Source organism: Chiloscyllium punctatum, chromosome 2 (assembly GCF_047496795.1).
Source record: "Chiloscyllium punctatum isolate Juve2018m chromosome 2, sChiPun1.3, whole genome shotgun sequence".
Lineage (NCBI taxonomy): Eukaryota > Metazoa > Chordata > Chondrichthyes > Orectolobiformes > Hemiscylliidae > Chiloscyllium > Chiloscyllium punctatum.
In genome coordinates, this window is record NC_092740.1 from 124752667 (window position 1) to 124778769 (window position 26103).

The 26103-nt window shown below is 44.3% G+C and overlaps 1 protein-coding gene across 2 annotated transcripts in view; it reads right to left on the bottom strand.

Moving 5' to 3' along the window:
- musk (muscle, skeletal, receptor tyrosine kinase) overlaps nucleotides 1-19506 on the bottom strand; it is a 196922-nt gene extending 177416 nt beyond the window's left edge. For both annotated transcript variants that reach the window (XM_072588112.1, XM_072588114.1), the window contains exon 1: nucleotides 19301-19506. In XM_072588112.1, the coding sequence (XP_072444213.1) occupies nucleotides 19301-19385 (85 nt within the window). In that variant the 5' untranslated portion in view covers nucleotides 19386-19506. The remainder of the gene's footprint in view (nucleotides 1-19300) is intronic.
- Between the last annotated feature and the right edge of the window lie 6597 nt (nucleotides 19507-26103).

Sequence of the window (26103 nt, forward strand, 5' to 3'; positions counted from 1 at the left end):
AATGGGAATCGCGTGGGGGAGAGTGAGTGCAGCGCAGAGGAGAATGGGAATCGCGTGGGGGAGAGTGAGTGCAGCGCCGAGGAGAATGGGACCCGCGTGGGGGAGAGTGAGTGCAGCGCAGAGGAGAATGGGAATCGCGTGGGGGAGAGTGAGTGCAGCGCAGAGGAGAATGGGAATCGCGTGGGGGGGAGTGAGTGCAGCGCCGAGGAGAATGGGAATCGCGTGGGGGAGAGTGAGTGCAGCGCCGAGGAGAATGGGACCCGCGTGGGGGAGAGTGAGTGCAGCGCAGAGGAGAATGGCAATCGCATTGGGGAGAGTGAGTGAAACGTGGGGGAGAATGGGACCAGCGTGGGGGAGAATGGGACCCGCGTGGGGGAGAGTGAGTGCAGCATGGAGGAGAATGGGACCCGCGTTGGGGAGAGTGAGTGAAACGTGGGGGAGAATGGGACCAGCGTGGGGGAGAATGGGACCCGCATGGGGGAGAGTGAGTGCAGCGTTAGGGAGAATGAGACCCGCGTGGGGGAGAGTGAGCGCAGCACAGAGGAGAATGGGACCAGCGTGGGGTAGAGTGAACGCAGCACAGAGGAGAATGCGACCCGTGTGGGAGAGATTGAGCACAGTACAGAGGAGAATGGGACCCGCGTGGGGGAGGGTGAGCGCAGTGCAGAGGAGAATGAGACCCGCATTGGGGGGAGTGAGTGAAACGTGGGGGAGAATGGGACCAGCGTGGGGGAGAGTGAGTGCAACGTGGGGGAGAATGGGACCCGAGTGGGGGAGAGTGAGCGCAGCACGGGGGAGAATGGGATCCATGTGCTGGAGAGTGAGCGCAGCACAGAGGAGAATGGGACCAGCGTGGGGTAGAGTGAATGCAGCACAGAGGAGAATGGGACCCGCGTGAGGGAGAGTGCGCGCAGTACAGAGGAGAATGCGACCGGTGTGGGAGAGATTGACACAGTACAGAGGAGAATGGGACCCTCGTGGGGGAGGGTGAGCGCAGCACAGAGGAGAATGAGACCCGCATTGGGGGGAGTGAGTGAAACGTGGGGGAGAATGGGACCAGCGTGGGGGAGAGTGAGTGCAACGTGGGGGAGAATGGAACCCGAGTGGGGGAGAGTGAGCGCAGCATGGGGGAGAATGGGATCCATGTGCTGGAGAGTGAGTGCAGCACAGAGGAGAATGGGACCCGCGTGGGGGAGGGTGAGCGCAGCGCAGAGGAGAATGGGACCCGCGTGGGGGAGAATGGGACCCGCGTGGGGGAGAGTGAGTGCAGCGTTGGGGAGAAAGGGACCCGCGTGAGCGAGAGTGATTGCAGCATGGGGGAGAATGGGACACGCGTGGGGGAGAGCGAGCGCAGCATGGGGGAGAATGGGACCAGCGTGAGGGAGAGTGAGCGCAGCACGGAGGAGAATGGGACCCGCGTGGGGGAGAGTGAGCGCAGCACAGAGGAGAATGGGACCCGCGTGGGGGAGACTGAGCGCAGCACAGAGGAGAATGGGACCCGAGTGGGGGAGAGTGAGCGCAGCACGGAGGAAAAATGGGATTCGCGTGGGGGAGAGTGAGCGCAATGCAGAGGAGAATGGAACCCACGTGGGGGGAGAGTGAGCGCAGCGCAGAGGAGAATGGGACCCCCGTGGGAGAGAGTGAGCGCAATGTCCGGGAGAATGGGACCAGCGTGGGGGAGAATGGGACCCGCATGGGGGAGAGTGAGTGCAGCGTTGGGGAGAATGGGACACGCGTGGGGGAGAGTGAGCCCAGCATGGGGGAGAATGGGACCAGCGTAGTAGAGAGTGGGGCCCGAGTGGGGTAGAGTGAGCGCAGCACAGAGGAGAATGAGACCCGCGTGGGGGAGAGTGAGCGCAGCACAGAGGAGAATGGGACCCGCGTGGGGGAGAGTGAGCGCAGCACAGAGGAGAATGGGACCTGCGTGAGGGAGAGTGAGCGCAGCACAGAGGAGAATGGGACCCGCGTGGGGGAGAGTGAGCACAGCACAGAGGAGAATGGGACCTGCGTGAGGGAGAGTGAGCGCAGCACAGAGGAGAATGGGACCTGCGTGAGGGAGAGTGAGCGCAGCACAGAGGAGAATGGGACCCGCGTGGGGGAGAGTGAGCGCAGCACAGATGAGAATGGGACCCGTGTTTGGGAGAGTGGGCGCAGCACAGAGGAGAATGGGACCCGCGTGAGGGAGAGTGAGCGCAGCACAGAGGAGAATGGGACCCGCGTGGGGGAGAGTGAGCGCAGCACAGATGAGAATGGGACCCGTGTTTGGGAGAGTGGGCGCAGCACAGAGGAGAATGGGACCCGCCTGGTGGGTAGTGAGTGCAGCACGGAGGAGAATGGGACCCCGTGGAGGAGAGTGAGTGCAGCGCCAAGGAGAATGGGACCCGCGTGGGGGAGAGTGAGTGCAGCGCCGAGGAGAATGGGACCCGCGTGGGGGAGAGTGAGTGCAGCGCCGAGGAGAATGGGACCCGCGTGGGGGGGAGTGAGTGCAACGTGGGGGAGAATGGGACCAGCGTGGGGCAGAATGGGATCCGCATGGGGGAGAGTGAGCGCAGCACGGAGGAGAATGGGACCCCCGTGGGGGAGAGTGAGCGCAGCACAGAGGAGAATGGGACCCGCGTGGGGGAGAGTGAGCGCAGCACAGGGGAGAATGGGACCCGCGTGGGGGAGAGTGAGCGCAGCACAGAGGAGAATGGGACCCGCGTGGGGGAGAGTGAGTGCAGCGTGGGGAAGAATGGGACATATGTGGGGGAGAGTGAGCGCAGAGTGGGGAAGAATGGGAGATGCGTGGGGGAGAGTGAACGCTGCGTGGGGGAGAATGGGACCAGCACTGAGGAAATTAAGTCTCTCATGCAGAAGAGTGAGCCCAGCATGTTGGACAGCAAGATCAGCACATTGGAGAGTGAGACCAGGGCAGAGGAGAGCGAGGTTAGCGCAGATGAGATTGTACAATGGTACAAAAATCCTTGGTACAACCAAAAGCTTTAAACGTACAGTAATTCAGGATAAAAGATAAGAATCAAAACAGTTTATGCTGTAACTCTGTTTGCCATCATTGTTTTGAGTGTCTGCAAAGTACAGCTGAAACATAATTAACAGGTCCCAAAGACGAACTCATGTAACCGGTTTAGAAAAGAGAAAATACATCCAGGAGGAAATTCCTGAATAATCACATCCCTACAGTGTGGAATCAGGCCATTCAGCCCATTGAGCCCACACCAACTCTCCAAAGAGCATCCCACCCAGAACCACCCCCCTACCCTATCCATGTAAACCCGCACTTCCCATGACTCCTGCTCCTCGTCTGCACATCCCTGGACACTATAGGCAATTTAGTGTGGCCAATGCACCTGTCCTGCACATCATTGGACTGTGGGAGGAAACCAGTGCATCCAGAAGAAACCCATGTAGACACTGGGAGAATGTGCAAACTCGACACACACAGTTGTCCAAGACTGGAATCAATTCCAGGTCCCTGGCACTGTGAAGCAGCAATGCGAACGACTGAGCCACCATGCCACCTGGGTCGTTGTAGAATAACTTCTAAATTGGATACTAAATCAGAAGCAGAACAAGTAAATTGGGAGTACAGCAGATAATAGTTACTGTTCACCAAGAAGTAAGAGATGTGAAGTGGTGCTGAAAGCTTTTGAAATATTTCAACTTTAGTACTAACAAAATTCTTGAATAAACAAGATTTAATAGAAGAATAGAAAATCCTGGAGAATCCATAGATGACCTTTCATTATCACTGCAGACAAAGGGAACCATATCACAACATTGACTTAATATTAGAATTCATAAGGGACAGAATTATTAGAGCTATTACTGCTCTAATTGTCAGATTTGCTACAGTCCAAAGAAGATAATTCTGAAAATGGCTATTTAAATGGGTGAAGCTGCGGTCAAAGAAACAACATAGTCCAATCCTAAGGGAATAAGATCAATTTCACACAGAGATGTTTGAAATTCAGTCAATTCTAATGGTATTGAACCCCAAAAGAGATAGGTGATAACCCACCATGTTAGTTAAGATAGTTAGCAGATACTAAAACTCTTCATCAAGATAGTGGAGCAAAATATCCCACAGATATGAGCAATGTCCAGTTAGTAAAACTGAAGGTTTTCATTGTAAAGTAATAGGCCACTTTCAGAAAAGCTTCCGAAGCATGGTAGGACACAGTCAGAGAGAAGCAAAAGACCACTTTATAAAGCAATAAATAAATTAGAACAATCTGAAGCAGAAGACAAGCCCAAGATTTTCCTGAGGGAAATTCATGACCCAAACCAAACATTTTGGCATGCTGCCATTTATACCCATAGGCATTTCATGGATTTCAAGTTAGAAATGGGAACACGATATTTCTAGATAGCAAGCCTCGGTTGACAAAATGCATGACTCCATAGTTCAAAAGGCATGGCACTTAATGGTAAAAGTATGCCACAGACAACACTCCAACATAGGGGAGACCAAATACTAGAAAGCTTATATATATTTCACAAGAAGGAATTCTTACTTTTGAGTACAAGGATGCAGATTGATCTCAGTCTCATGCAAAAGTGCAAGGAGTTAAATAACAAAAAGTCTAGGAACAGCGGGTCCATTTCCTGTCAAGAAACAGGCAGTAGAAGGTTCTTCTGGACTCTATAGTCATGGTGGAACCTAAACAAAACAGCAGACTCCCCTATGATTGGTCAGAATAAGAAATTTGAGTGCAATAAGAACCATCCACAATGATGTCATAAAATGGGGAGAGTTGTGGATATTGAGGAAGATTGTCAAAGGATACAACAAGATATAGATCAGTTGAATAGTTCAGTGGATAAAAAAGGTAGGGTCATGGAAGCTAGGGATTCCTAATAGGCTTTGCATTAATGTAAAATCTATTCTTTAAACTTGCAAATGTTTGCAGACATGGGATAAGCAGCAACTTGCTTACTCTACAAGACACTTCACATTAGAACAGGAGGTGGCTATCCTGGCCAATACTATACAACGTAAGCCTTAAAGAAGCCATACACTTAGAAGATATGCCTGGCAACATTCAAAATACCATCTCAAGTATAATTAGTGGTGGACAATCTTCACAGGCTTTGCCACTGACATTCACATCCCATGAACAAAGAAAAATATAAATGATCTTTTAATAGTATAGAACTTGAATGCTGTTGCAAAAAGAGAGATTGCAACAACTTTTTTTCTCCTGCACTCATCAGGACATATCACAAGAAAACCAAATTTCAAGGGAATAGCAATTTCTAATGATCAAGGAAAGTTATTGATTGGTTGGTAAAGTCTCTGATTGGCACAGGCCTTACCATAGAAAATACATCAAGAAGCAACTACACCTCAGGCTTTTGTTTATATTCAAAGCTTTCAAGCCAACTTTGATAATGGATTGCCATGAAAAACACTTCAGAGAATAGCCTATTCCTCAAGATTTTGTTTAGTTGAAATAAATGACAATACATGGGCATGTTATTTCTCATGGTAGGCTGGACCAGAAAATTAAGACACATGAGATCTATAGTGAGTCAGTAAGTTGGATGCAAATTTGGCTTGATCATGGAAGACAAAATGTAGTTGTGGAGGGGTAATTTTTTTCGACTGAAGGTTGGTGACCAGTGGCGTTCCGCAAGGCACTGGGACTTCTAACGTTTGTAATATTTATAAATGATTTATAATTTAGGTGGTCTGATTAGTAAGTTTGTGGAACAACATGAAAATTGGTTGAGTTGTGGATAGTGAGGAAGGTTGTCAAAGGATACAACAGGATATAGATCAGTTGAATAGTTCAGTGGAGAAATAGCAGATGGACTTTAATCCAGGCAAGTGTGAGATAATGATGCACTTTGGGAGGTTGAATGCAAGAGAAAAGTATACAATAAATCGCAGGACCTTTAGGACAATTGATATACAAAGGAATCTTGGGGTACAAGTCCATATTTCCATGAAAATGACACCAGAGGTGGATACGGTGGTAAAGAAGGCCAGTGCTGTGCTTGCCTTCATCAGTCAGGACTCCGGTTGGCAAATCATGTTGCAGCTCTATAAAATTTTAGTTAGGTCACATTTGGAGTATTGTGGGCAATTCTGATCACCATAGTACAGGAAAGATGTGGAGGCTTCAGAGAAGCTGCAGAAGAGATTGAACAGGATGGTGCCTGGATTGGAGTTTATTAGCTATAAGGAGGGGGTGTTCAAACTTGTACTGTGTTTGCTAGAATGTCAGAGGCTGAGGGGCAGTCGATAAAAGCCTGTAAAATTATAATCGGGTGGATAGTCGGTGTCTTTATCCCAGGGTTGAAATTGCAAGTCCTGGGAGCATAGGGTTAAGATGCAAGAAAAATAGTTTAAAGGAGATGTGCAAGGAATTATTTTTACACAGAGGCTGGTAGGTGCCTGGAATGCGCTGCCAGGAAAGTTGGTAGAAGCAGGTATGACAGCAACATTCAAGAGGGAAGGGCTTATGCCCGAAACGTTGATTCTCCTTCTCCTTGGATGCTGCCTGACCTGCTGCACTTTTCCAGCAATATTCAAGAGGCATTTAGACAGATACCTGAAAAAACAGAGAATAAAGGGATATGGACCATGTGCAGCCAGATGAGATCAGTTTAGAATGGCATCATGGTCGGCCTAGACACAATGGGCTGAAGGGTCTGTTCTGATGGTATACTGTTCTATATCCTAAGTTACATGCTCTGACTGCAAAGGATAAAGCTTGGTGTATAAATACATATAGTTGCTAGCACATGTGATTGAGCCACATTCAGATATACAGATGATAATCTTAAATTGCTTAGTAAGTGTTGTCTAAGCTTAGAATACTATCTAAGATTGCACACTATGTTTTAGGTTTGGCAAGTGCAATCCAGTTGAATGCAATCAGTATTCTGCCTGTTGTGAACAGACAAAGGAACATGATGTTTGAGACAGTCCAACAGGCATTGGCACATATATCCTAGAACAATGAAATTCTTACAGCACAATGCTCATTTGTGTGGTAGGCATGTGTCTTAGGTTTGATGACAACATCGTGTTTGTGGAGAAGATCATTTGTTTTGCTACTTCATGGTATCAGTGTGAAATGGCTAGTTTTACCTGTTCCTCACATTTTGAGACACTTTATCCTTCCAGGAAAATCTGAGCTAGACTGGGCGCTTTTCAAGGTCGAAAGTGGTGGCCTTGTATCATATGTAGTAGCAAACTGCACGTGTTCAGACAGCTAGAAGCTACATGGATTCAGATACATAGTGATGTTCTTTGCAAGAGAAAAAACATGTGCGTGCTTTGAACCTCTTTCATTTAAACAAAAGCCAGACAACTTTTCCTTAATACATTCGCCATGATAATGCTTTGAAGGTAAACTGACTTGAATTTAAACAAAAGCCTGGGGAATAACTATTCCCTGATGCATTCTCCATAGCATCACCTCTCCAGTCAGATTTAACATGCCAACAAATCTGTCCCCTTTTCTCATGCAGTATAAATTGGTATTCCTGTTGAGATTTGGTATTCCTGTCAGCTAGCCTGATAAGTGCATGAAGAAATGATTTAACAGCATATATTTTTTTTTCACAAAGTATTATACTAACAACATAAAAATACAGTGTTTTTTTTCTGTGGGAGGGACACATTGACATGTCAAATTATTTATTTTACAATTGGTATTCGGGGTAAGTTCCTGTGTGAGGCCTTGTAGTGGTTTAAGAAAGCAGACAAAAATCAGACAGTTCCCAACAAAATCCCTAGACTATTCTATAGTTATTGATGTCCAACTTTCATGAAACTTTTTTTAGCCTCACGTCTTGCTTCCAATTAAAGGATGATACACGAGCTGTTTGGTTTTTGACAGGAATATGGATGACCTGCTACAAAAATGTGGAAGTCATTCCTGGCTTCTTCACCGAGTTCAGTGGGTCAGAGGTCCTTCAGTGGATTGATTAGTGATCATTCCCACTTGCTGAGCAGCTGAACAACAAAGTCTCAGGTTTTCCCTAGAATTTTACAATGCAGAAATGGGCAATTAGCCTTGACAGGTCTTTGCTGGTGTTTACAACACTCACAAATCTCTTCACAAGCCACGTCATCTAACCCGATTAGCCAAACATTCTATTCCTTTCTCCTTTAAGTGTTTATCTAGCTTTTAGTTGAATCTATCTGAACGATTTCTTGTGGTAATGTGTTCCACATTCTCACAATGCTCAAGGAAAGCACCTTTGAGACCAGTTTAACTCTCACTGCATGCCATAAAATTGGGCTTAAAAGCAATTGAAGATCAAACGGAATTTGGCCAGGCCCCTGCCAGTACATTGAAGAACGAGCTAACCTCTTTCTCAATATCCTACCGTCACCTTCCCTAACCCTCATTGATGCACTTCTGTTGAGTTCTTAAGGGGGTTCAAGCAATGCAGTTTTTTTTCTTCAACATGAAGCTCCTTCTTGCGATTTTTCTGGTAAAAATGGAGCTGACATCCTCATCTCTCTGATTTGGAGATACTTGCTGACTGCATCATGGCATCTTGGACACTATCTGATAACTGATTGGAAAATGTATTGCCCCTTTCAGGGGCTGTAAATTGCTTAAAGGTAAGCTCCATTCTACTGTGTTCTTAGCCTTCCCAAACTCGATGGATGCGACGTGGACTTGATGGGCCGAATGGCTTGCTTCTACATTGTAGGATTCTATGATTCTACCAAATAGCCAATGCCCTTTGACCACGATGACTCGATGTGTGGGGCCTCTCACCCTGAAGCTGGCCATTCATGGATTTAATCCCATTTCCTGGTCTTAAGTATATAGTCCAAACTCGAACGCCGAGTGCTGTCTGAAGGAGTGCAGCACTGTCAGAAGTGCTGTCTTTTGAAATCAGATCCAAACTTTTGGTTCTTAGAGGGATGTTTAGATAGACGTGCAGAGCACTTCACTGGATGTGGAAAGATGTGAGGTGTCCTGATATTGTGATATGTCAGGGGCAGATGCAAGCCTCTCTTTCGACAGGAAACTTGACTGTGTGGCATTTACAACAACAACTGCTTGCATTTATATAACAGCATTTAACATAGTCAAACATCTGTTAATAAGGCTAAACATTGGCTTTGGCCAGTTATATTGGGAGGTGGACCCCATTGTTCCTCCAGTTGCTGTTTCAAACAAAGACTAGCTCCATTGCGCCCCATCTATCAAGCTTGGTTTCAGCATCTCAGAGTTCAAAATTGGGAAAATCTAGTCAAATTTCCACATCTGATCAGAACTGAGCCACAGTTCGGTGAATGGATACACCTGAGGAAGTTACAGAAGGAAAAGGTTGGACCTATCAACTGTAGTCTTATTGTCAGATATCCTGCACAATATTTGCTATTCAAATCAGATACGAGTGCCATTCTTCAGGACTTACAACATGAAAGGAGACCACCAAGCCCAACATGCTGTACCACAAAGAACAAAGAACAAAGAAAATTTACAGCTCAGGAACCCACCCTTTGGCACTCCAAGCCTGTGCCGAACCAATCCACTGTCTAAACCTATCGCCCAATTCCTAAGGACCTGCTCCCCACCTACTCATGCATCTGTCCGGATACACTTTAAATGTATGGAAGGTCCTAGAGAGTGTTTCTCAACAAAGAGACCTTGGAGTGCAGGTTCAAAGCTCCTCAAAATTAGAGTCGCAGGTAGATAGGATAGTGAAGAAAGCGTTTCGTATGCTTTCCTTTATTGGTCAGAGTATTGAGTACAGGAGTTGGGAGGTCATGTTGCGGCTATACAGGATGTTGGTTAGGCCACTGTTGGAATACCGTGTGCAATTCTGGTCTCCTTCCTATCACAAGGATGTTGTGAAACATGAAAGGATTCAGAAAAGATTTGCAAGGATGTTGCCAGGGTTGGAGGATTTGAGCTATAGGGAGAGATTGAATAGGCTAGGGCTGTTTTCCCTGGAGCATCAGAGGCTGATGGGTGACCTTATGGAGTTTTATAAAATTATGAGTGGCATGGATAGGGTAAATAGAAAAAGTCTTTTCCCTGGGGTGGGGGAGTCCAGCACTAGAGGACATAGGTTTAGGGTGAGAGGGAAAAGATATAAAAGAGACCTAAGAGGCAAATGTTTCACACAGAGGGTGGTGTGTGTATGGAATGAGCTGCCAGAGGAAGTGGTGGAGGCTAGTACAATTGCAACGTTTAAAAGCTATCTGGATGGGTATATGAATCGGAAGGATTTGGAGCGATATGGGCTGGTTGCTGGCAAATAAGACTAGATTAGGTTGAGATATTTGGTCGGCATGGATGAGTTGGACCGAAGGGTCTGTTTCCGTGCTGTACATTTCTATGACTCTATGGCTCTAAGGCTGTGCCTTCGGGTCCCAGTCCACCAATGGAAACATCTTCCTAACATCCACTCTGTCCAGGCCATTCAGTGTTCTATAAATTTCAATTAGATCCCTCCCTCATCCTTTTAAACTCCATTGCGTATAGACCCAGAGTCCTCAAATGCTCCTCATATGTTAAGCTTTTCATCCCTGGGATCATTCCTGTAAACCTCCTCTGAACATGCTCCAAGGCCAGTACATCCTTCCTGAGATATGGGGCCCACAATATTAAATAGCGCACAATATTTTAAATGTGGTCTGACCAGCGTGTTTTAGCACCTCAGAAGTATATCGCTGCTTTTATTTTCAAGTCCTCTCAAAATAAAAACCGTCATTGCATTTGCCTTCCTAAAAACTGACTCAACTTGTAAGTTTACCTTGAGAGAATCCTGGACTAGAACTCACAAGTCTCTTTGCGCTTTAGATTTCTGAATTTTCTCCCCAGTTAGAAAATACTCCATGCCTCTATTCTTCCTACCAAAGTGCATGACCTCACACTTTCCAACATTGTACTCCATCTGCCACTTCTTTGCCCACTCTCCTAACCTGTCCAAATCCTTCTGCAGCCTCCCCAACTTCTCAATGCTCCCTGTCCCTCGATCTATCTTTGTATCACCTGCAAACTCAGCCAGAATACCCCCAGTATCAAGGCACTTCATGGGAGCTTTATGGAGTAAAATTTCACACTGAGCTTCAAAAATAGATACAAGGACAAATGACCAAAAGTTTAGTTATAGAGTTAGGATTAAAGCTATGTCTTAAAGGTGGAGAGGGGGGAGAGTATAGATTGAATTCTGGATCTTGGGACCTTGCTAATTGAAGATACAGTCACCAATGGTGGAAGTATGGAAATCATGGATGCTCAAGCAGTCAGAATTAGAGGAAAGCTGATATCTCAGAGGATTAGGGGTTCCAGCCATTCCTTACATTTGGAGACAAGGCCATGTATTTAGTTGAAAACACAAATGAGAATTTTAAAATTGAGGCATTATTTACCTGGAACCTAATGTAGGTCAGCGAGCACAGGGAAGCCAGGTAATAGGCACCACTGCTCTGACTTAGGACATTAGCAGCAATTATGGAGGGTGGATGTTTGGCAAGGAGTGTATTGGAATAGTTGCGCCTCGAGGTAACAGAAGCATGGATGAAGGTTTTAGCAGCAAAGCAGTTGATGCAGTGATGAAGTCGAATGATGTTGCAGAGGTGGAAATGTGTGTTCTGAATGATGACACAAATATATGGTTGGGAACACATTTTGGGATCAAGTATGGCACCAAGGGTGTGAACTGCCCACTTCAGACACAGATGGTTGCAGCAAGAGAGATGGAATTTGCGGCAAGGGAAATGATTAGGAAATAAATAGTACAACTTCTCATCTGCTTTGTCACTGTAGTCCTGCAAAGTGTTCATTTTTACATATGGATCCAATTGTCTTTGTTAGAAGGTTATGATGGAATCTGTTTCAACAACCTTTTGGGCAGTACCTTCCAGATCATAACACCACACTTCATCAAAAAAGATTCACCCCAACTACTCCACAGATTTTGTCATTTGAGTAAGGGATGCCAATGTGCTTGAGCAGATAGCTGCCACCACACTCCTTTTCTAGCTGGGTCTATGGTGCCTATTTAGTCTACAGAGGTAGAGGAAAACCATTAGATATTTTAATGAGAAGAGGCTACTTCCTTAAAAATGATATAGTTTCATGCATGATAGCAAGCAGGTACAAGTTGGTAAAACAGATGTTGTTAATAAGATTATTTGGAGCATCCAGGATAACAGAACTGCCCCATAAGACTGTGGGATACAGGAGGCCTTTCAGACTATCAAGTCTGCTCCAACATTCAATGATGTTCTTCAACCCCATTTTCCTGCCTCGTCCTCATAACCCTTGATTCCTTAATTAACCAGGAACCTATCCATCTCCGTGTTAAACATACCCGATGACTTGGCCTCCATAGCCTTCTGCAGCAAACAGTTCCACAGATTCACCACCCTCTGGCTGAAGAAATTTGTCTTTATCTCAGTTCTAAAGGGTTGCCCCTTCACTCTGAGGATGGGCCCTCAGATCCTAGTCTCTTTTACTAGTGGACACATCTTGTTCATGTCCACGTTATCCAGTCTTCTCAGTATTCTACAAGTTTCAATGAGATTTCCCCCCAACCTTTTTAAACTTTAGCGAATACAAAGTCAGATTCCTCGATCACTCCTCGTGACAAACCCCATCATTCCCCGGATCATTCTTGTAAACCTCCTCTGAAGCCCCTGCAAGGCCAGCACATCCTTTCTTAGATAGGGGGCACAAAACTGCTCACAATATTCCCGAATGCAGTTTGACCAGACTCTACTACAGCTACAACAGTACATTCCTGCTGTTGCATGCTAGCCCTCTTGAAATGAATGCTACTATTGCTTATGCCTTCCTAACTGCCCACTGAAGCTGCATATTTACCTTAAGAGAATCCTGACTAGGATGCCTAATTTCCTTTGTGCTTCAGATTTCCAAAGTCTTTGCCATTATAAAATGGTCTCCCCCTCAATTCTTCCTACCAAACTTCTTCCTTCCATCTGCTCACTCTCTTTGCCCACTCTCAGCAGCCTGCACACTTCCTCAACACTACCTGTCCATCCACCTATCTTTGTGTCATCTGAAAATTTAGCAACAATGTCCTCAGTTCCTTCATCCAGATCATTAATGTATAATGTGAATAGCTGTGGTCATAACGCTGACCACTGCAGAACTCCACTAGTCACCGGTTGCCATTTTAAAAGAGATGCGTTAATCTGCACTCTCTGCCTTCTGCCAGTCAGCCAAACCTCTATCCATGCCAGTAACCTGCCCCTAATGAAATGGGTTCTTTTCTTATTTAGCAGCTTTCTATGCAGCACCTTGTCAAATGTAATATTAGCTTTCATTTTAAGAGGGTTAACATACAAGAGCAGGATGTGCTATTGAGATTGTGTAAGAGTCTGGTCACACTGCATTTGGAATATTGGGAAAATTGAAACAGATCATTTACACTGGTTCTCCTTTGTCTAAATGGCTCATTATCTTCTCAAACAATTCCATCAAATTTGTCAGGCATGACGTCCCCTTTATGAAGCCGTACTGACTTGGCCCTATTTCATTATACACTTTCAAGTCCTCCACAATCTCATCTTTAATAATGTTCTCTAAAATCTTAGCGATGACGGGGTCAGGTTAACTGGCCTCTCATTTCCCATCTTCTGTCGCCATCTCTTCCTAACCAGGGGTGTCACATTAGCTATTTATCAGCTCTCTGGCACCGTCCCTGACTCCAGTGATTCCTGAAAGACCACCATTAATGCCTCCACAATCTCTTCAGCTATCTCCTTCAGAACCCTAGTGTGCAGTCCGGCACACTAATCCAGACACTATTAATCCAGACACTTTCTCTGCAGCCCAGATGAGTTATCCTGAACCCGGGCACCAGGCAAACAATATAGCCTTCAGGACTTCTGATCCTAGTCACAGAGAACAATACCCATTCCCCTGACTGTACTATCCCCAGTTACAACTAAATTTCTCTTTCTCCCCCCTACATGAATGCTCCCTGTAACATGGTGCTGTGGTAGCTTGCCCGTCTTCCCTACAGCCCACGCTTTCATCCACACAGGGAGCAAGAAGCTCAAACCTGTTAAACAAGTTCAAGTCAGCACTGCTTCCTAGATCCCTCTACCTGCCTCACTCATAGTCAGACTCACACCCTCCTGTCCCTCCCTACTGACTGAATTTAGAGTAGTTAATATAAAGGGTGTGACTGACTCCTGAAACATGGCATCGAGGTAACTTTCCCCCTCCCACTTCAGCACATCAACTCGTAAGCAACCAACACTTGCTGCTGATGTGGTCACTATGAACGACAATGGGGCTCCCATATCATTCAGGTACAACACAACACAACCTTGACAGGCTTCTCTATTTCATCAACTTTGTTCTTAATTTGATTTTGTCAAATTTCCTACTGGTCTTTTAATTTATTACCTATAAGTATTTTCTCTATTTATCTTCAATCTGAAAGTAAACTATAATAGATAGTCAAATTAGCAACTATTAGCAACTTATGGTTTCCTTGTGATGTCACTCTGTCTTTTGTGCTGGGTCCCCAATCCTGGACTTCATCCCATGCAAAAACCTTACAAACTGTGACCCATCAAAATAAACAAGAAGCATCTCTTCCCCTCTGCACTGAATGCCCATGCTGCATCTAATGTTCCTGAACTGTATACTCAGTTGGGCTGTGTCTCACTCTTTCCTGACTATGCACAACTTACTGGTCATGTGCTTTCAACAGGTCTTCTCTTATATAGACCATTTTGCTATATAAAGATATTCTGCCTTTTTCCACTCGGGTGCTTATGATATCATCAGATTGGGTCTACCTCAATGCAGACTGTATTATTCTTTTGAGAAGCATTACATTATACATCAGTTAAATTGCCTGTTACCTTGTATCGGTTCCTTTTGGTTACTGACTATCCTGCCAGTGAGGCAAACAATTCAATCTAAGTGCCTCATTATTTTCCCTTTCATAAAACCTCCTCAACTTCCTCCTGTTCTCAGGAGAACATCATCAACTTCTACATCCCCTCCACTTCAGTGAAGACTCTGTTACAATCTGGAAAATATCTTTTGGACTCCACACATATTGAGATTTCTGATAGGATTCTTCAAATTCATCCACACAATGTCAGTGAGAAACCACAGAAGCAAATATAGAGTTGTGCTAGGGCTACTGTTTCCATGGACTGTGTGCTGAACCTTTGAACCCACGTCTGCAATATTCTATCCTCATGGTGTCTGCCTACCATGAGTTCTGGCTGCTGAGTGTTTGAATATACTCTCTGCGTAGTGAGATTGTCCCTATTCTGATCACAGCTTCTCTGTCTCTACCTTGTCTAAGACTATTGACTGCTTCTCAGGAGTTCCTATGAACTCCTTACTTATATTCTAATGTACAGAATACTGGCTGTAATTCTCCAGGACAGTTCTTCCATTCTTTGCTTCTCGGAGTCTTGATGGCATTTGACTGTTGACAACTGTCATATCTTCATCTACATTGTCGTTATTAACGTACTAATTCCCATTACACTGCAACAGCAACGATAATAAGTTGCTATATTAAAGGTGCTTTACAAATGCACATTCCCATTGTTGTAGTACATTACTAACGTGACAATGATATCCAGGCCCCGAATGTAATGGCAGACTGAGGCAGAATTGGCATCAGCAGCAACGCCAGGGTGAAGCTCCACCTCAGTTTGAGGTCTCCTGGCGAATGAGGCGCATGTCCCAGGAGGTGGCAGTGGCAGCAATACAAAGCCAGGATGAGGCGGGTGTGGCTCCATCTCAACCCGAGGTCACCTGATCCAGACTGGCAGGCTGAGCCAAGGCTCCTGACCATGGCTACAGCGGAGGTGGCAGTGTTTCATTGGCAGCAGCGGGCAGGGACTCGAGGCAGGCAGGATGGAGGCCCAGGGCTGAGTGTTTCAGAGACCACTAATCTTTAATGAGATAAAATAAACTTTTTATTTTTCTGGCAGTGAGGCCATGGTTGCAGTGGTGGGTCAGGACTCATGACAGAGGGGATGGGAGTGATCTTTTAGCCTTTCTTTTTAGCTCTGTTTCTTTTACTTCTGCTTTTGTCTTTAATTTGTATTTTAAGATGGCACCTGAGAATTGTGACTTTGTACAGTTTACCAGTACTCCTGTACTTTAGTACACATGATAAAAAAAAACCTAATCTAATTCTAACTCTAATTACTGCTTCTGCCTGTGAACCAGATTTTAGTGATTACTGTACCTAGACATTAAAATCCTTTGGTTGCCCCATAGCTCCCGCAAGATCACCGCTGTGCTATGTATCTTAGAAGAAAACATGGATGACCTTCCCCCACTTTGAACTTTACCTCCTGACAGATTTTCCCCTCATTTAATCCATTTTTCTCCCTTTCTAGCTCCCCATCCCCATTCAGTCAGCTTTTGGTTCATGTCTCACATTATTCAGTTTATCAGAATAACATTTCCAATCCTCCACTCCCCACGCACAAACTATGAAATATTTCCATGCTTCGTGGCTTTCATTCCAGAGTATGTGTAAAATATTTGCACATCAGAATTGTCCACTTAATCTTCAAATTGCAATGTTTCTTCACAGCTTGGGTTGCATAGAATTGTCCAGTGCAGTATCAGGCCATTTGGCCCCACAGCAGATCTGAGGGGTTGAAGGCCTCTTTTGTACTGAATGATTTTCAATTGTGGGATGTGGGCGCCACTGACTGGTTAACATTTATTGCTCATCCCTAGGTGCCTCTGAAGAGACTTTTTATGGATTGGTACAACTGAATGACTTGCTTGGTCAGTTAAGAGGGCAATTGACAGCCAACCACATTGTGGTTGGTCTGTAGTCACATGTAGGTCAGACCAGGTGAGGATGGGAGATTTCCTTCCCTGAAGGCCATTAGTAAACCAAATGGGTTTTCCAACAATCAAAAATGATTTCATGGTCATCAGTAGTTTCTTACGCAGTAGTTATATTTTTAATTGAACTCAAATTCCACCATCTGCTGTGGCATAGATTCGAACACAGGTTCCCAGAGCATTCACTGAGTTTCTGGATTAATGGTCTAGCAATAATATTATGAGACCATCACTTCCTCACAATTCTACAATTCATTGAGTCAGGACATAGAGTCATAGAAATATACAGCACACCTGATAGTCTATGATCGTCTATGCTGATCAGGTATCCGAAATTAATCTGGTCCCACTTGCTAGCTTTTGGCCCATATCACTCTAAACCCTTCCTATTCAAATAGATGCCCTTTAAATGTTGTAACATCAATGTCTCATCAGTCACCATCACTTCCTCTGGCAACACATTCCATGCACACACCACCCTCTGCATGAAAACGTTGCCTCTTAGGTCCCGTTTAAAACTTTCCCCTCTCACCTTAAACCTATGTCCTTAAGTTTTGGACTCCATCGCCCTGGGGAAAAGACCTTGTCTGTTTACCTTATCCATGCCCCCAAGATTTTATAAATTTCTATAAATCTCAGTGTCCAATGCTGCAGGGAATATAGCCCCAGCCTATTCAGCCTCTCCCTATAGCTCAGACCCTCCAAACCTGGCAACATCCTTGTAAATCTTTTCTGAGCCCTTTCAAGTTTCACAACATCCTTCCTATAGCAGAGAGACCAAAACTGAACACAGTATTCCAGAAGTGACCTAGCCAATGTCTTGTACAGCCACAACATGACCTCCCAACTCCTGTACTCAATGCACTGACCAATAAAGAAAAGCATATCAAATGCCTTCAAATCCTATCTTCCTGTCACTCCACTTTCAAGGAACTATGAATCTGCATTCTAAGGTCTCTTTGTTCAGCAACACTCCCTAGGACCTTACCATTAAGTGTATAAGTCCTGCCCTGATTTGCCTTTCCAAAATGCAGTACCTCACATCTATTTAAATTAAAATCCATTTGCCATTTCTTGGCCCATTGAGCCATCAGATCAAGGTCCTGATGTACCCTGAGGTAATCTTCTTCACTCTCCACTACACCTCCAATTTTGGTGTCATCTGCAAAATTACAAACCATACCACCTTTATTCAAATCCAAATCATTTTTATAAATGATGAAAAGCAGCGGACCCAGCAGCGATCCGTGTGGCACTCCACTGGTCACAGTCCTCCAGTCTGAAAATCAACCCTCCACCACCAGCCTCTGTCTTCTTCGATCCAGTTCTGCATCCAAATGGTTAGTTGTCCCTGTTTTCCATGTGAGCTAACCTTGCTAACCAGTCTACCTTGCATCTTGGGAATAAACCAGACGTTTACTTGAAGAGTCTGCCTGTGGAGGTGGGAAGTGCTGAGGGAGAGAGGAGCATTGGTATAAAGCAGCTGTTAACTTGTGACATTGATAGGTGTTGCCTCTGTTTCCCTGCTAACTACTAGGAAAGCTGCTTACCAATAGTGAGTTTTATTCCAAACACTCCGTGGGATTCTGATTTAAATATATTATAAGTATTGTGCCTCTCCATAGCACAGAAATCTCTGAAACCCCAATAGCCATTGTCATAAAAACCACAGCAACACATATGTGGATTGGGAGCACATTTTAAATGCTTTCATCAGCACCCCTGAACTCTGTCCCATCTCAGTGAGTGCAGGGGATTAATATCAATGGCTGGAACCTCATCCAGCTCATTTATAAATATTTTTAACCAACCTGGTCAGACAAATTACGACACACCTCTGGAGCGGGTGAGACTTGAACTTCTGGCTCAGAGGTAGGGACACTACCACTGCACCACAAGAGACCCCCTCAGCAGCTTTATCCCCCATCTTCATTGCCCCAGTAATTACTCAGCATTCACTTTGAATGAATCACATTTAAACAAGACAAGACAAGCTACCATAAACAACAAACTTGCTTTTCTATAGCTGCACCATGGGCAGTTTCCACTGACACCCATCTCTGACATTTCCTGATCCAATCAGCAGTCAGCTAAAACAAAAATGGTTTCTTTTAATTATTAGATTTGCGATTAATTGCTAAAAGGGATGATTATATGGCTCATTCGTTGCAAAAACGAAATGGCATCCTGCCCTATAAATAATGCATAGACATAACGATCATTAGTCGCTACCCTTCTAACAAAGCAAAACCTGAGCAATAAATATGAGCTATTAAGTAATCCTGCTCCAGTGTCATGCTCGTTGATAGTTTTGGGTTGTTTTCACAAACAGTTGAATTTTGTTTCATTCAAAGTAAATTCACAATTAACCAGAATAATTAAATGATCACTTCTAGCTGTTTACAAAGAAAGCGCGTCGAGAAACAGCATATGAAATTCTGCCCTAACTAAAAAGCAATTTTATTAACCAGAACAGTTCAACAATTGAAGCAAACCTTTGGGAAGAGTCCCGTCAATCAAACTCCCGGTTCCCATCAGGAAGATCATCAGAAGTGGAATGCTGAATGGGGTAATGGTCATGATAAAGTGGTGGACAGAAGAATTTTCAGCCAAGCCACCTTGTATTCTGTGTTAAAACCTGAGTTTATAGCCGGTAATGTCTCTGGACTCTCTCACAGATCCCAAAAAGAGGCCCTAGTGCATCTAAGTATAAATAGGAATTTTCAAAAGACTGGAACTGGAAAATGATGGACGTTAGCAGATGTTCCTCATCCTATCCAGCCATCTGCTGGTATATAAGCCTACTGCCTCCTGTAACTAGAGTAAATAAATCTTTCATTCAGGCAGCTCAAGATTAGGCACAACAATAGTCTTTTGCTAATATCTCCCACAAATTAAGTCATTATCCTTCAGCAATTATAAGCTTCCAATTTATAAACATCAACATATAGTTCAAGGAGAGTTAAGTGACAGCATTCAGTGAGTTTGATTACACTAACCTTGAATGAAATTGAAACATATTATTCTGGTACATCTAACAGTCTTTGTGTGGAGTTCCCACCTGTTGCCTGATTAGTCGCATGTATAGGTTTATTTTAAGTCAGGAATGTGTGATTACCAGTCTTTCCAAGGGGTGATAACTATGTTTCCCAACTCAGTTTTGTGCTGTAATTTCAATTGTAGCAAACTCTATGGATGGAATCTTATAAGGGTCTGAGTGACTTGGACCATGGCAAGATGAATAAAAGAATTTAGCAGCAGTAGCTGGGGGCCCCATCTTGGCTTCAAGATTCACCAAGGCTCTTCTGACAGCATCTTTCAAACCCATGGCCACTTCCATCTAGAAGGACAAAGGCAGCAGTTACATGGGTATGCAACCATCTGCAATTTCCCCTCCAAGCCACTCAACATCCTGACTTGGAAATACATTGCCATTCCTTCGCTGTCGCTAGATCAAAATCCTTGAATTCCCTCTCTGGTGGCATTGTGAATGTACCTACATAAAATGGACTGGAGTGATTCAAGAAGGCAACTCACCACCTTCTTAAAGGCAACCAAGGATGGGTGTTAAATGCTGGATCAGACAAAATGCCCACGTCCCACAAGTAAATTAAATAAAAGAGATCATCTCTCTCCATCTTTTATGCCTTTCATAAGAGCTCAGCACCACCTTCCTAACCTGCAATCTTCTTCCTGACCTCTCCGCCCCCACCCCCACTCCGGCCTATCACCCTCACCTTAACCTCCTTCCACCTATCGCATTTCCAATGCCCCTCCCCCAAGTCCCTCCTCCCTACCTTTTATCTTAGCCTGCTTGGCACACTCTCCTCATTCCTGAAGAAGGGCTCATGCCCAAAATGCCGATTCTCCTGCTCCTTGGATGCTGCCTGACCTGCTGCGCTTTTCCAGCAACACATTTTCAGCTTCATAAGAGATGTGCCAAGATTTATGCTCGGCCTTCATATTCACGGATGGTTTAATACCGCTCCTTCTCATTGCGAGAGTATAACAGCCCTCAGTAGAGAAGAAGGAGTCAGGATGAATGGGGGACTCCTCATCATTAAGCATTTCATGAGGAGAGGACCCTGACTCTGACTGTCCTGAGCAGGTCCTGCACTATTATCAAAGGTTGCCCTTGACGTGTTGCTGGGAACCACTGAGGAAAGGATATCTCTCTTGACTTGACTGAGGTCTGCTGACATACATGACAGGATTCTCAGCTTTATATCTGTAAAAAGCAGAGAAGCAATAGAGAAGTGATATGAGCCTGATATCTCTGTCCAAGGGGATAAAGCACAGAAAGACAAGGCAATGCATGGCAAGGATGCTGTGAACATCCAGGTATGCTCAGAGCATGTGATCACTATGACAGAGAGTGAGGAGCCTGGAGCTGCGGCCTGGTCCAATCCATGAGCTGGGTATGTATCCCTGAGTGTAATGACAGTGGCATTCCAATGATAGTCACATTGTGAGCATTTGAAATGCAGAAGCCTTGAGTTGCAGAATTGAGTTGACAATTGACTGTTAAACACCTTGTTAACAACTCAACACGCGTCATTATTGATTGTTAAATACCTTGTTAACAACTCAACTCGTATCATTAATATTAGTGCTTCTGATTTTACCAAACTCACCAAACAAGTCCATCATCGGGAAAGCCCAACAAGAAAGAGTGGGCACCTGGCAGATTCAGCTTATTGCAAACTCCAGGTGACCTCCATGCTGGACACCAAGAGCCAACATCTCAGGCCACACCACTCCATGGGCACCAGCCATACGTCCAGAGACATTGGCATCCGACATGACACATCTCTGATCCATTTATAGAAGGCTTCTTCATTTCAAATGCTCACAATGTGACTATCATTGGAATGCCACTGTCATTGCACTCAGGGATACATACCCAGCTCATGGATTGGACCAGGCCGCAGCTCCAGGCTCCTCACTCTCTGTCATAGTGATCACATGCTCTGAGCATACCTGGATGTTCACAGCATCCTTGCCATGCATTGCCTTGTCTTTCTGTGCTTTATCCCCTTGGACAGAGATATCAGGCTCAAATCACTTCTGTATTGCTTCTCTGCTTTTTACAGATATAAAGCCGAGAATCCTGTCATGTATGTCAGCAGACCTCAGTCAAGTCAAGAGGGATATCCTTTCCTCAGTGGTTCCCAGCAACACGTCAAGGGCAACCTTTGATAATAGTGCAGGACCTGCTCAGGACAGTCAGAGTCAGGGTCCTCTCCTCATGAAATGCTTAATGATGAGGAGTCCCCCATTCATCCTGACTCCTTCTTCTCTACTGAGGGCTGTTATACTCTCCCATTATGCCCATCCAGGTATTAAACCATTCGTGTCTATGAAGGCCTGTTTATAATACACCCCTACAGGATTAAGATGTCAGAAAGGTTAGCAGAAATGTTTTCATTTTATTGAATGCAAATATGGATAACAACCTGCCAACATACAGTGGGTATGAGAGGAAAGCTGAACAAACAATATTCCTGCAACCACAACCGACGTAATTGATGGAGTTATATATTCTTTCCAATGAGTAGTTATGATTTAGTTCTTTCCTCAAAAATCGTTGAGCATCTTCGTGAGGCAGCCTGACTAAACACTGATTGTATAAAATTTGTTCTGCTGTCCTACTCCTGGACCGACTCAAATCCTGAGTTTTAACAGTATATTTATTTGCACATTGCATCTCCTGAGCAATTTAGCCAATACATTGTTTTTGATATGTTTGTTACAGTTGGACATTCCCACTGCAGATGAACATATTATTTGCATTTGGGGGAGTTGGTTCTTTGATATGGTTAGTTTGGTAGCTTTTACAATGAATTAATGGAAGTGAAAGTGGATGGCATCGATGTTGCCTTTGGTGCAGGTAGGGAGGTGTCCTGAGCAAGTGAGCAGGCAGCACAGAGGTCACACAGGGTAGTGGTGTCAGCGGTTGGTGTGTGTGTAATAGGAGATATCGCAAGTAATAGCAACAGTGGTAGAGTATGGGCTTTGGTGAGAGGTGAGTCCAGTAGCAAAGATAGAGTGAATGTGAGATATTAGAGAGAAGATTGTGACATTTGCACTTGGCAGAGTAGAGAAAAACATTGACTTTCTTCTGAGAGTGCTGGGCATTCCTCCAGACAGCTGAGATTACATTGGCCTGACCAGCAACCTTGGACATTGTCTGGTGTCGAAGTCTTGACTCCTGCTCCCGGGGGAAGAGTAAGTTCCGGTTTGGCACCAGCACAATGCCAGGACTCTGCCTGCAAAGTGAGGTGCCAATTTCTCCCTGTCTCCCATTATGCCTATCCAGCACAATGCCAGGACCCTGCCTGCAAAGTGAGGTGCCAATTTACCATCTCCAGAACTGACAGTGGGTACAGATGGGCTTTTAAAGATGGTACAGGTGCCCGTCTATTGGCAAATATTAACGGAGTGGTGAGCTGTTCTGAGAATGGCATGTGGGAAAATGGGGTGTAAATTGGATGTTAGATGCACCACAGGGACAAGGTAAACAATGAACGAGGCAGGGTTTACAAAGATATGGCTCCACAGTGAGAAACCCTTCAAAAAAACTTGACACAAATGTCAATGTAATAATGATCAGAAGATTTGCTTTTGGGATGTTGGTTGAGGGAAATGAATTAGCTAGCCAATACTCTTAGGGCAACTGCCCTGATTTTCTTTGAAGTCATGCCATTTGGATTTTAAAGGTCTCTCTCATAGGACAGATAGGGCCATAATTTGATGTTGCACCTAAAAGATGAAATCTCTGACAGTGCAGAAATCCTTCAGTGCTGCACTAAAGTGATAGCCTAAATATAATGTTCAATTCCTGGAGTAGGACCTGGACTCACAACATTCTGACCCAGTGAGGAGAGAACTACCAATTAACTTTGCTGCCAAATGCATGACCATTGAGTTACATGTTTGAGTTATTGTGCACTCTATTAATTCTTATACATCAATACCTCTTCACTTCCATCTTCTAATAACCACTACGTTATTTTACTTTGAATTAGCTGACGGAGCCTGAGATCCTTTTGTCAAGAGTTGCAAAAGATCATACATTTGTGTATTCAATCAGCATGGACAATTTTAGTCCCATTAAAGGGGGTGATGAATCAAAATAATTAAACAAAGACTGAACAGGAGTCCAATAAATTATAAAATGCATAAGAGCATAAGTAATAGGGTTGAGTAGGCCATTCAGTCCCTTGAGCCTGACCTTGTAAAATATGACTAATCTGATTATAGTATTCCCTCTTAAATGCTTGACTCACTAATGGAGGATGAATTGAAAACTACTTTTAATAAGAGAAAGCAATAGTTGAAGCAAGGGATATTTTCTTTAAAAAAATTTATGTCACATATTTCATCTCCCAAAACTCTTCACAGCCAACGAGGTATGATCTGAAGTGGCCACTGTTATAATGTGTGAGGCTACAAAACATGCCTGTTTATATTAAACGTGAGGGCGTTTACTTTGGCTGCTGGCATACCACCCATCCTGGAAATGAAGAGGTCATGGGTCACTTTTGAAGTCCACAAGAAATTATTGAGTGGTCACCCAGAGCATGGAACATATAACAACTTGTTGGCTGATTCAGAAAGATAATGGAGGCTTTTCTTTTGTAAACCTGTCACGGTTATCTGGCATAACAACCTGAATGCACAAATAGAGCTTTTGCTCTTTATCTACATCAGGCAGGGCAAGTTGAGCATGATGCTGCTTGTTTAAATACAAAAGTATATACATAGAAATGTATGCTTCATATAATTGAGTCACATGCTGTAATATAGTGTATCCCTGCTGGAGACATAATACAATATTCCCTTTTTCCAAAGAAAAAAAAGCATCAACAAATGCACCAATGCACATAGGCATGTTTTGTCAATTCAACAATTAACAGACATGTAAAAACAGAGTTTACAAGAATAATAGGAGGTTTCTAAGCTCACCCTGATCTGGTGATCATATATTCATCTGGAAAAGTATGTGTTATCCTTGCTTCCTCTTGGCTGACACCTTGGTTGTCTTTCCACAGTTCAGTGGTGCTCAGCATTATCACACGATCATTGCATCAGAACTCTCTTCCTATTCTGTGGTATAATTTACAGTGATTTGAGATGGCTTCTGTTCCTTTGCAATGTAACACCATCATCAGTAATGACTTCATAGGACCTGGGGTGGGATGGATATCTTTGAAACTTTTGGTGCTTTCCAGGTATTTTTTACTGGATTTCTGACTTGTCCTCACTGTCCAGTGTATAATCATGATGATTCTCTACCTGCTCGCTGGAGGTGTAGATGTTTCACTCTCTGTGAGGTGGAAAGTCCTGTGGATCTTTTATTCTCAGCACTGTGGTGGGTTTAAATCTTATGAATGATTACAATACTGAGATCTGTGCATAGTAGATGTCCTGTCATTGCTGGACCATCAGTACTGACCTGGTAGAAGATTTCAGGAATCTAAGCTGAACGTGTATGTTTGCACCTCAGTGTGATGATGACACTACACAGACTCAATGGTCCTTTGTAGGTTGTACTATGGAACACCACTTGTTTGGATACTTGTATTTTAGGATACTCCTGAATTTGTGATGTTGATGGTTGTAAAAGCTTCTGCTTGTCTTATGGTGCATCATGGTGTGCGTGGTTGTCATATGAAAGGCTTGGTCTTTCTACAAAGGTTGCTTTTCAGTTTGTTGTCTGTTCACTTCATTGAGCTGTTTACTTACATTTGGACAACTGCCCGTACCACCTTCAGTTTGGTGTTGTCAGGCACCTGGGTTGTGTTTTGGATCAGGTTTGGCCTTTGAAACAAGATTCTCTGCAAAGGTGTGCCCGATATCTTTGGTGACTTATGCTTTGCAGATGTGAAGAAATACTGGAAATGTCTAGTTAGGTGTGACAAACTGCATTTATGTCAGAGGTTGCTGGTTTGCTGCACTTTGCTGACTAGAACAATAGAGTTTTCTATGTCATTGTTGTTGGTTTGCCACTATGGCTTCATGTTGGCATCCAACTTCCATCAAGGAATTAATGGCTGGACACACTGCCTTTATGCTACACTAATTGCCAAAACATATGTTTGAACATCCAGTGTAAGGGTTTGTGAATGAGTGAGTGGGTGAGTGGATGAATAGATAGAGAGGTAATGTGGGTAGATGAGCAGGGTAAGTCTGAATGTTGGCAGGTAGGTAGGATGGCAAGTAGGCAAGTGGGTCATCGGGTCAGGGGCTGCCATGTTGTATTAGGAGAGGTAGTCAGGACAGGGGCAAGTTGGAT